Source organism: Crocuta crocuta, unplaced genomic scaffold (assembly GCF_008692635.1).
Source record: "Crocuta crocuta isolate KB4526 unplaced genomic scaffold, BGI_CrCroc_1.0 scaffold306, whole genome shotgun sequence".
NCBI classification, from domain to species: domain Eukaryota; kingdom Metazoa; phylum Chordata; class Mammalia; order Carnivora; family Hyaenidae; genus Crocuta; species Crocuta crocuta.
In genome coordinates, this window is record NW_027529630.1 from 295,883 (window position 1) to 307,491 (window position 11,609).

Genomic DNA, 11,609 nt, shown 5'->3' on the forward strand with positions numbered 1-11,609 from the left:
TTATTGTTGCTTTGTAAACAATACATGAACTACCTGGTCCCAGATCTCTTTGGTCTTTATCCCATAAATGATGGGATTTAGCATAGGAGGAGCCAGAATGCAGATATTAGCCAGCAGAACATGAATGTGGGGTGCAACGTGGCATCCAAACTGCTGAGTAAAGGTTGTAAAGATCCCAGGTCCATAAAAGAGGACAATGACACAGACATGGGAGGCCCAAGTATTGAGAGCTTTGTGGCAAGCATCCTGGGAAGGGAGGACAACGTGGAGAATCCACACATATGAAATAAAAATTAGCATGATATCTCAGAGCACTGTTGACATTAGGACAAAAACCTCATACCAGATGTTTACCCGTATGTCATTACAGGAAGCATGGGGCCAAGACAATATGCTTACAAGCTGTGTTTGGGAAGATGCTACTTTGGCAGAAATCCAATCTTTTCAGAAGAAATATTATAGAGAAAATGGTACCATAACTTCTCAGAAATATAGTCACTCTGATTTTCCCAATCAGTGCATGTGTAAGAATAGTAGTGATGTATCTCAGTGGGTAGCATATGGCAATGTAGCGGTCAAACGCCATCACCAGCAAGATGCCTGACTCAGAGATGAAGGTGCTATGGATGAAGAAGAGCTGAGTGATGCAGCAATCCAGGGAGATCTCCCCCGCACGGAACCAGAAGATGGCCAAGGCCTGAGGTACTGTGCACGTGGAGAGGACAATGTCTGCTCCGGCCAGCATGCAAAGGAAGAGGTACATGGGTTCAAGGAGGCTGCGCTTTGTGAGGATAATGCAGATGAGCAGGCTGTTCCCAAGCAGGGCAATGACATAGGAAATGAAAAAGGGACCACACGTGCTGGTCCTCAAGGCCGGGAATGCCCAGCAAACAGAAGGCCATGTGGCTACCAGCAGTGTGGTTTAAGGTAGTCATGCCTGGAGCAGACAACCTTCCTATTAACAGAGAGGAACGTTTAGTTCATACACAAAGATTGTTTTTACTGTTACCAGCAGCTTTTCACATTTATCTAATTCTATTCCATTCAGAAGGTGCCAGGAACTATGATACTAAAGGTAAATAAGAGGATTAGTTCAAGCAAAGGGGAAAAAACGGAGAGGGAGAGAGGGAGAGAGAAACCAAGAAAGAGACACTTAACTACAGAAAACCAACTGAAGGTTGCCAGAGGGGAGGGGAGGTGGGGGAGGGGTGGGGAATAGGTGAGATGGGTGATGGGGATTAAGGAATGCACTTGCTGAGATGAGCACCAGGTGTGTATGGAAGTGCTGAATCACTATATTGTACACCTGAAACTAATATTGCACTGTATGTTAACTGGAATTTTAAAAAACTTTTCAAACATAAAAAATAAATTTAAAAAAAGATAGGGCTTCTTTTCTGAATAAGGTCCTAAGCTCATAAATAAGAGACATTTACATAACTAAAATTAAACAATTAAGTCAATGTATTAGTTATACAAGTAAATTTTAATATGGAAACACAATGGAAGTAATTATCATTGTTTATATTTGTAATGGTTTTAAGAATGACTTCATATCTGAACTTAGTCTTGAAAATAAAGTAGAATGCCATCAAGTTGAGGAAACATCAAGTAATGAATGAAGTGAAGTCGTCTGGGGATTCAAGAGGAAATGTTTGTGTGCCTACATGATGCCTCTGGCCACAGCTCATTCTTTCCCCTCTGATTTCACAAAAAGTCTAATCATCAGAGCACCTACCTGAAAGATAGTGGTCTATTGCCAGTGTTTCCCAATTGACTGTTAACTTTCTGTGGTCTAAGATACATATGCTCCCACAATCCAGCACATTGAGGCACCATGTGATTCCTCCATAATGATAAATACCGTATGGAAGGTATAAAGGGTGATGATAGGAGCCCATGAATGTGGCTCTTTTGATACCTGAAATGTTCATAGTAATCAAGGTCTGCTGCCAGGGTGCAATCTTCTCTACAGGGACTTGAGGCTCAGGCACACTGAGAGCTAAAGTGTAGGTGCAAGCCCAAAGTTTCCCCTCTCTCCCCTCCTAGATAGCCCTTTCCATTCACTGGGACAGTCCATACTTGTGCCTCTGGTCTAGGGGTGTGCTGGTAAAACAGCTTCTTAAATTTTTATTTAAAATGCCTTGGGTTTATGGTGCATGCCAATTCCTTAGGTAAAAATATTCCCGTGTGTCAGCTTCAAACTATGAACATGATATCCTTATATGCAGATTTGGAAAGAAATGTAGCATATACATATCTTAAACAGACAATTTTCAGACCTCAGAAACACTGACTACAGGCCACTGTCCCTGAGGTAGGGGCTCTGATGATCAGAATCCTCATGCAATCAGGACAGAATAAGCTTCTACCCCTGCTGCTGTGTCTGTTTGTTGCACTTTACTCCCTACAAATGTCCTAATGCTTTCAACCATCTGCCTTAGTCCCCATAACCCCAGAATTCCTGGTCTTCCACCTAAAATTTCATTTCATAGCAATTAAATATTCACCTGCTTTGAAGGAAGCCCTCATGGGCTAGGATGGGATCAATTGAATAAAGGCTGAGAAACAGGCAGCAGAGATTTTATGCATTTGGCTAAAAACTGCTGAGAAAGCTGATACCCAAGGGACCACAGCTGAATGCACCCAGATCAGGTCCTGATGGTTCCTCAGTCATGCCCACATCAGCTGCTCCTCCAACCAAGATTACATGTACACATGTGGGCAATGAGAAAGAATGAAATCTGGCCATGTGTAGCAACAGGGATGGACCTTGAGGGTGTTATGCTGAGCGAAATAAGTCCGGCAGAGAAGGACAAATATCATATGTTTGCACGTATCGGAGGATTAGGAGGAACTTAACTGAGGAACAAGGGGGAGAAGGGGGGACATGGTGGGGGAAAGGGAGAGAGGCAAACCATGAGAGACTCTTGAATGCTGACAAAAACTGAGGACTGATGGCTGTGGGGGGGAGGGGGCATGGGCATGGAGGAGGGCACTTGTGGGGATGAGCACTGAGTGTTATGTGGAAACTAATTTGACAATAAACTATTTGTAAAAAAATAAATAAATAAAATACACACACACACAAAAGATTACATGTACACATGTGTTATTTTCAGGAAATGCAATGTTATCATTCTTATGTGAAATATCCCTGTTTCCATTATAATGGGAAGTAGTAAGTATTAATCCCATTATCAATCAAAACATTTAACTTGAGAAGGAGGGACAAAGATGGTAGAACAGCATGGAAGCTTTTATTGACTCACATCCATAAAATACAGCCAGACCAACACTAAACCATCCTGCACACTTAGAAGACTGATTGGAGGATTACCACAACAATCTGCACAACCTGAACCACAAAACCCTGGAGGTATGCCACACGGATAGGTGAAATGGGGGAAAGAGAAGCCGTGGAGGGAAGGGAGCTGTTTGCTTGCAGAGAGAAGCAGAGACAGGGGGAGAGTATGGGAAAAGCACTCCCCCCCCCCCGAAAGCTGCTGGAGAGAAAGTGTAAAAGTGAAAACAGCCACAGGGACTGAACAAAAAAGGGAGACAGGAGAGGGCTTAAATTCCATTAAGACTCTATAAACAGGGGGAGCACAGAGTCTGAAACGCCGCAGTTACCTGGTGGTGCTCTGGTGGGAAGGGTGAATCCCCAGGAGCAAAGTGAGGTCTGAGAGTCTGTGGGCCACACGGGGAGAGGCGGTTCCCATGCTCAGAAGAGATTTGGTAGAGGCTATGTGGCTACCAAGGTCCCAACAGACCCCAGAAAATGACATTCGCTGGTGCGGGAACAAGGACACTAAGGATGAAGCCTGGTGCTAGATGTGTGCTGTGACTTACCATAATTGCTGATATGCTACTATTACACAATCGTATGAACCTTTTCTGGGGCAGGCTGGCACCCAGCCACAGTCTCTGGGCATTGGGAGCAAAACGGTCCCACAAACATTGCTGGGTGCGGCCGGCACCTGGTCATTGATTGGCCATTTTCACACCTCCTGCGCATGCACGTAGACACCTACAAGCACTCCAACAATCCTCCCCAGTAAGCTAAGCAGCGCCATCTCGTGGAGAATGGAACTGTTACACTAAGCTCTGCCCAATGGGCCCATCTCCCTCTTCAGGAACACCACAAGTCTCTCCACCTGCTTAGTTTACAGAAAATAAAATGCTTCAAAGTTTGACCTCCAGGGGAAAACAATGCAATTTCAATTGTATTTCAGTCTCTTCTATGGTCCCATGTATTCAATTATTTTTCTTTTTTGTTTCTTTTATAACTTGAATACAGAAAGAGAGAAACTTTATTTTTATTTTCCATTTTTATTAAAAAATTCTTCTTTAATTTTTTCTATATAATTTTGTTTTCTGTAAATTTTTTAAATTCTATTTTACTTCCATTTCTTCAAATTTTCAAATGTTTTCCTTTTTTTCTTTCTGTTTTTATACCCTTTTTTCTCTAATCTATCAGACTCCTTTCTACACTTAGACCAAACCACACCTAGGATCTTGCATCATTTATTTGATTTATTTTTGTGTTGTTTTAATTTTATAATTTTAATTTTTTACCCTATTATTTTACCTTATTATTCCTTTTCGTCCTTCAAAATGATGAAATGAAGGAATTCATCCCAAAAGAAAGAGCAAGAAGAAATGACAGCCAGGGACTTAATCAACACAAACAAGCAAGATGTCTGAACCAGAATTTAGAATCAGAATAATAAGAATACTAGTAGGGGTTGAAAATAGATTACAATCCCTTTCTGTGGAGATAAAATAAGTAAAAGCTTGTCAGTGTGAAATTTTTAAAAATGCTATAACAGAAGTGCAATCACAAATGGATGCCATGGTGGCAAGGGAGGCAGAGCAGCAATATAAAGGACAAGCATATGGAGAATAATGAAGCAGAAAAAAAGAGGGAAACTAAAGCAAAAGAGCATGATTTAAGAATTAGAGAAATCAGTGAGTCATGAAAAGGGAACAACATCAGAATCATAGGGGTCTCAGAAGATGAAGAGAGAGGAAAAGGGGTAGAGGGTTATGTGAGCAAATCATAGCGGAAAACCTTCCTTACCTGGGGAAAGACACAGACATCAAAATCCAGGAAGCACAGAGGACTCCCACAAGATTCAACAAAAACCGACCATCAACAAGGCATATCATAGTCAAATTCACAAAATACTTAGGCATGGAAAGAATCATGAAAGCAGCAAGGGGAAAAAAAGTCCTTAACCTACGAGGGAAGACTGATTAGGTTGCAGCAGACCTATCCACAGAAACATGGCAGGCCAGAAAGGAGTGGCAGGATATATTCAATGTGCTGAATTGGAAAAATATGCCTCCAAGAATTCTTTATCCAGCAAGGCTATCATTCAAAATAAGAGACATAAAAAGTTTCCCAGACAAACAAAAATTAAAGGAGTTCATGCCCACTAAACTAGCCCTCCAAAAAATTTTAAGAGGGACTCACTAAGGGGAGAAAAGGAGAAAAAAAAAAAGACCAAAAGCAACAACAAAGACTAGAAAGTACAGAGGAACACCCCCAGAAACTCCACTCTACAAGCAACATAATGGCAATAAATTCATATCTTTCAATACTCACTTGCCAGAGACCGAAACTGCATGCGTCATCCCTGATGGCAAGGCCCCGGGAAAAACCTGTGGGATAGACTGCAAGGCAGTCAGAAGAACCCCCTGAAGAATTCTCTGCTTAGTCTGTGCCTTTTACTGTACCTCTGCTCTTAGTCTATTCTAGGGTTAATATGAAACCAGAATTACCTAAAGTTCCCCCACTTCCTCCAAAATGGAATGTACCTAAATATCATGCCCTTCCCCTCAATAAGATGTTGTCTTATGCTTATTGTAGTACCTGGCAAAATTGGGGACAGTCTGGTATGCATGCGGTCTATAAGAGACCTGGAACTCATTTTCCTTGTAGAGGTCTAATTGCCAATAATACTACATATTATGCTTTAAGCAGAGACAAAACAAAACTTATTAGTTTTAGAGGACTTTCTTGGAAAAGTGTTAGAGAAATATTTGCCTGTTGCCCTTGGTCTCAAGCCTGTGAGGCAACTTATGGATTGTTCTGGCCAAAGAATGAGACCTGTAAATGCAGAGACCAAACTCTAGTTGATCCACGTAAAACACTTCCACATGTCCTCTATGATAAATGTTGATATTGTTCTTTCTTAGTAAGGGGTTGTGAAAGTCTATCATCTATAACTGCAGGTACAAGTGTATCCTGTTCTTGCTTGCCCACTAAACTTAACCAATTAAAGGGCACTTTGTTCTCAGGTATTCTGGCCATATGTTTCCCTTATTCTTAGATACCCTGCCGTACGTAGTAAAGAATATGTAGAACTTTGTTATGACTACCTGGTTAAATTTTATTGGTTTAAGTGGAAATCATGTACCGTGAAATCACTGTTGCCAAGAAAACGTAGAAATGTTAAGTCCCATGACTGCTTTCTAAAAATGAAGATTGTTTAAGCATGATTGATTAAATTTGCTATAAAAATCCTAAACTGAAAAATAAATTTGAGCAGTCCACCTGAAGAGGCTGGCTCCATGTCTTGTTCGCCGACTCCAACCCTCACTCACCAGGTCAACCCTGGCTTGCAGAGGCTGGACCCCTGCACTCACTGTAAACATCAATGGACTAAATGCTCCAATCAAAAGATATAGGGTAACAGAACGGATAAGAAAACATGATCCATCTATATGCTGTTTACAAGAGACCCACTTTAGACCTCAAGACACCTTCAGATTGAAAGTAAGGGGATGGAGAACCATCTATCATGCTAATGGTCCACAACAGAAAGCTGAACTAGCCATACTTCTATCAGACAATCTAGACTTTAAAGTAAAGACTGTGGAGGGAGGGGCAAGATGGCAGAGAAGTAGGGAGCTCCGTACCTGCACTCGCGCCCATGCATCACACGGAAAAGATCTGAAGCCATAGGAAACCGTACCAAACCCAAGAGATTGGGAGAAAAAGGATGCAGATTCCACTGAGAAAGCCTTCTAAAGTGAGTGTGAATTGGGGAAGATAAAATCGGGCCTGGATTGGAGACAGGAGAGATGGGCCACCCCCCTCTGTAGGGAGTGAGACGGGAAAAAGAGAGTCAGAAGTAGAAAAACCTCCGCTTGGGGGAAAAACCTCCGCTCCGGGTGTAGAAAAACTTTGCGCACAAAATACCTGCGCTTCAGGGCCCCCCACGCTCCAAGTCGCCCAGGAGGGGCTGCGCTCGTGGTTTGCTTCTTTGTGCTGGCTCCTGGCTGGCTGGGAGAGGCTGCACGCCTGCCGCCATTGCCCTCCTGGCGGGCTTGGACCCCTGGAGGAGGCGCGCGCAGGCACCGGCGTCTGTGCTCCTAGCTGGCTGGAACTCTATAGGGAAGTCAAAGAGCTAAAAACTGGAAGATTTGACCGCGAGTTCGTGTTTTGGGTGATGAGACACAAAGGGAACTCGACTTCCTCACTCTAGCGGACTCAGCGCGCAGACAAGTCCCCCCCGCCCTGCCCAGGCTCCCCAGCCCTACCGGGAGGAGAAGGGAGCAGCGGCTTCTGGCTCCACCCCCAGAGCTAGCCTGGAAGATTGGAATCGCCCTGAGGGGAAAGCCAGGGGATCGCCTGAGGCAATTTCAGCCCAGTGCTTGGCCTGGGATTTGGAGGCTGGGACTGGCCTGGGTTGAAAAGCTCAACAAACTTTGGCTGAGCCCCTGGCCCAGGAAGTTTACACGCCTATAAAAGCAAGGTGGAGAGTCACCACTCTCCTCCCCACAACCGCCAAGGCAGAACCCCCACCAGGGGCATTGGATCACACCATGCCCATCCCTGCTTGAGAGCTGCCCTCCCCCCTTTCCCCCTTTTTTTTGGTTTTGGTTTTGGGTTTTATTTTTTTTTTCCCACAGAACACTGAACTGATTACCCCTAGTCACCGGCATGCTTAAACAATCAAATTTAGTCCAATCTGTAGATGTAAATTCTACACCTCCCGACCTTTTCATCTCTTTCTCTCAGGAGTAATTAGACTATATAGTTTCTCTGGATAATACCAGCGTCCTTCTCTCACCTAACCAACCATACTCCACCTTTTAACTCTTTGAAAAAAGCTTCTTATCCCTTTGCCTGTTCATTCAATTTCCAATTTTGCCTCATCCCCGCCCTGTCTTCTCTCTCTTTCTCTATGCTCTTCAACCACCACTGCATACACACGGCTATTTAACTGTAGCTGGGAAATCTGGTTATATGCTTTAAACTGTTCTTTGTCCATTGGTTTCTTTCTTTTTTCCTTTTCTTTTCTCCTTTTTGACCCTTTTATGTATTTTATACTATTATTCGCCCTCTCTCCTCCATCTTTTCTCTTAACTTTTTCATTTTCCCTTTCGGTTAGCATGTTGGTTGAATAGATCTGTGCGTTTGTGTACCCCTGCTCCCTGTGTGTTTGTCTGTCTGTTTTCATCTCCAGGGCTACCTCAAGAAACAAGCCAAAGTACACATGGTGGAGAAGCCTAGATATCACTACGAGTAGGAAAACAAAATACCCAAGGTCTCAACAAGAGAGACCAAGAGATACCATTCAAAAAACACTCTCTGAAAGGATAGGCCCTGGACAAAGAGTCTTCCTGGATACAGCAGCGCTCACAGGTGCAGAGAGCATAAGAGTTCTTAAAAATTAACAAGAGCCAGAACTAACTAAAATGATAAAACGAAAAAGCTCTCCCCCAAAGAAACCCCCAGAAGAATTGACAGCTAATGAAATGCTTAAAACAGATATAAGCAGCATAANAGGGTGATGCGCATGTAGGAAGGCATTTCTGGGGATGAGCACTGGGTGTTGTTTGGTAACCAACTTGACAATAAACTATTTGTGAAAAAAAATAAACTAAAAAAATAAAATTATTTTTATTTCATTTCATCTACTTTAGTAAGCTGTTAATTAAACAGATCATTAATTCATTGATTTTAGTAATAATATAGAGCCCATTTCTTCTTTTTAATTTTTTAAAGTTTTTATTTATGTATTTTTGAGAGAGAGATCAGGGGAAGGGCAGAGAGAGAAAAGGATAGAGAATCCCAAGCAGGCCCCTTATTTACAGCACAGAGCCTGTCATGGAGCTTGAACTCACAAACCATGAGAACATGACTTGACCAAAGCCAAGAGTCTGAGGCTTAATCAACTAAGCCATGCAGGCACCCCCAACATGGAGCCCATTTTCTACGTTGGTTTTGTACTGAGGTGTCCTGGAGAAGAGATACATTTATAAATTCAAAGTGCAATATAATCTTTCTCATGAAAGTAAAAAATTCTAATTGATATACCCTACAAAATGAACAAAAGAAAATTGTTTTAAAGTAATACCATATGGGGTACCTAGGTGGCTCTCAGTTAATCTGTTGAATCTTCGTTTTGGCTCCTCATGATCACCTAGTTTCCTGAGATCAAGCCCTACGTGGACCTCTGTACTGACATCAAAAAGTCAGCTTGGGATTCTCTATTCTTCTCTCTCTGCCCCTCCCCGAAATGCTCTCTCTTTCTCTCTGTCTCAAGAAATAAACATTAAAAAAGTATTTTTTAATTTAAACTGAGGCAACACCCTCAGTATAATACTGAAAACAGTACACTTTAAAAGTAAACGGTACAGATGGGATTAAGTTTCCTAGTTCACTGTTAAATAACAAAAAGTCAAACCAGTAAACTGTAAAGATCTAACTGGCTTTATTAATCAATTCCTGGATCAAGTAACAGCCCATCTACAGAGTAAAAGGGAGCTCCAAGGACTTATACAAAATGCAAGGTTTTTACGGGAAGGGCAGTGAGGCAAGAAGTTTGAAGCAAAAGAAAAGAAACAACTGTTTCAGGCAAGGTTCCCTTCCCTCAGTGGGAATGGGAGGAGGTCTTCTTAGGTGACCTCATCTTCCTTTGGGAGATGGAGAGAACCATATAACAGATTATCCCGCTGGTGCTGACTACAAAGCCCCAGACTCATTGATTTACAAGTATACTCCTGGAGAACTTGAAACTTCAGTTAAGTCTTGCAACACCACCCTGGGCCTCTGGCATTCTTTTCAACACCGCTGACCTTCAAATTGGGAGATCAACCTGAAGTATCTGGGTGAGCCCAATGTAATCACAAGGGTTCTTAACTGTGAAAGAGGGAGGCAATAGTGATGTCGTGTGAAGCGATTCAACTTGCCATGGCTGATTCTGAGGAGGGAAGAAGGGGACCTGGAGCCAAAGAACATGGATGGGTGGTTTCTAGAAGCTAGAAAAGAAAGCAAAATTAATTCTCCCCCAGAGCCTCCAGAACGAAGGCTGGGGAAAAAAGGGATGGCCCAGACAATACGGTTTGGTCGCTGAACATCCTTTAACAAATCACTTGTCCAGCACTCCATTAAAACTTTGATTTGCTCATCTGCAAAACGCAGTCCATGGCAGTAACTTCCTCAAGACCCACATGAGCGCTGAATTACTTCTTGTGCACAAAGTACCTAGAGCATATGCCCAAGTCTGAACTGTTTCCTTGACGTTTAGGCCTTGTCCTCTCCCAACAGATGCTTCGTCTTGCTCATATCTCTTCTCCGGTGGTATATATCTAAAAAGCATACAAACAGAAGTTCCTGGAAAGGGAATTGAAACACCACTTCCCACAGTAAATACGGACTAATCCGAAACCCCACGCACAAGTTCTTACTGACCAAGGGACCAAATCTAGCCGTGACCGTCAGTAAAAGCAGACCGTGTGAAGAAAGCTCTTTCCTGTTTTCTCCTCCGCTGCCAGCAGCAGCTGATCCAGACTGTCTTCCATGTCGTCCGCCTGCTGTAAGTTCTGGCACAGCTCGCAGATGAGGAACGCCCCGAGGGCGGCCTCCTCCAAGGTGTCCTTGATGTCCACGTTCACCACGTGCACAGGCTGGAAGGTCACCTGCTCCCGGGCATTCAGCTCTTGCACCACTCGGTCGTAGACCCTCTCGTCGCAGGTGAAGATGAGGTCGAAGGGGTCGCTGCACTCCTGAAACCTTTCTGGCCGAGGTTTGATTCTCTCGTTCCTCTCCAAGATGTGCAGGACTCCGTTGCCTCTGTAGCATTCCCGGTCTTTCCTGGAGAGGTCGTCATACATCTGCCTGTACGTCGTGGAGAAATCGTACCGCACGGGACGCCGACGACAGCGTGGGGGTCCTGGGAGCTTCACCCGAGATCCGGCTCCAAAGGACCGCACGCTGAACCCTCTCTTCTGAAGGATACTGTGCGCTTCCATGCTCCGGTTCATGTTGTTCATGCACACCACGGCCACCCTGAGAGCCGACGAGGACATGGTGGCGGCCGCTGGTTGCTGCGAGGGCTGCGGAGACGCTGCGACCAGAACGGTGTCCTGGCTCAGCTCTTCCAACCAGCACAGTGTCCGAGATCAGGCAACTGGCCTTATATTCCGGCCCCTCCACGGAATGGGCGGAGACTTCCAGGACTTCCTGGTTGACTCGGTTTCCTCAGGTGGACTGTCGTCCGAGACCCATAACCTAATCACAACAACCATGAGCTCATGGCATCAACTAACCCACTGGATCTCAATAAGGGTGTGGCCACCGGCCACAGAGA

At 43.9% G+C, this 11,609-nt stretch overlaps 1 protein-coding gene and 1 pseudogene across 1 annotated transcript; both read right to left on the reverse strand.

Moving 5' to 3' along the window:
- LOC144229999 (olfactory receptor 52B4-like) lies at nt 1–935 on the reverse strand (annotated as a pseudogene).
- Nucleotides 936–10,737: 9,802 nt separating this feature from the next.
- Nucleotides 10,738–11,328, reverse strand: LOC144230000 (RNA polymerase II subunit A C-terminal domain phosphatase SSU72 like protein 2-like). The gene has a single exon (XM_077762158.1). It carries the CDS (start codon nt 11,326–11,328, stop codon nt 10,738–10,740), a length of 591 nt encoding a protein of 196 aa, XP_077618284.1.
- Between the last annotated feature and the right edge of the window lie 281 nt (nt 11,329–11,609).

Coding starts and splice junctions, on each gene's coding strand:
- LOC144230000 (XM_077762158.1), bottom strand. CDS start 11,328: ATGTCCTCGTCGGCTCTCAGGGTGGCCGTGGTGTGCATGAACAACATG.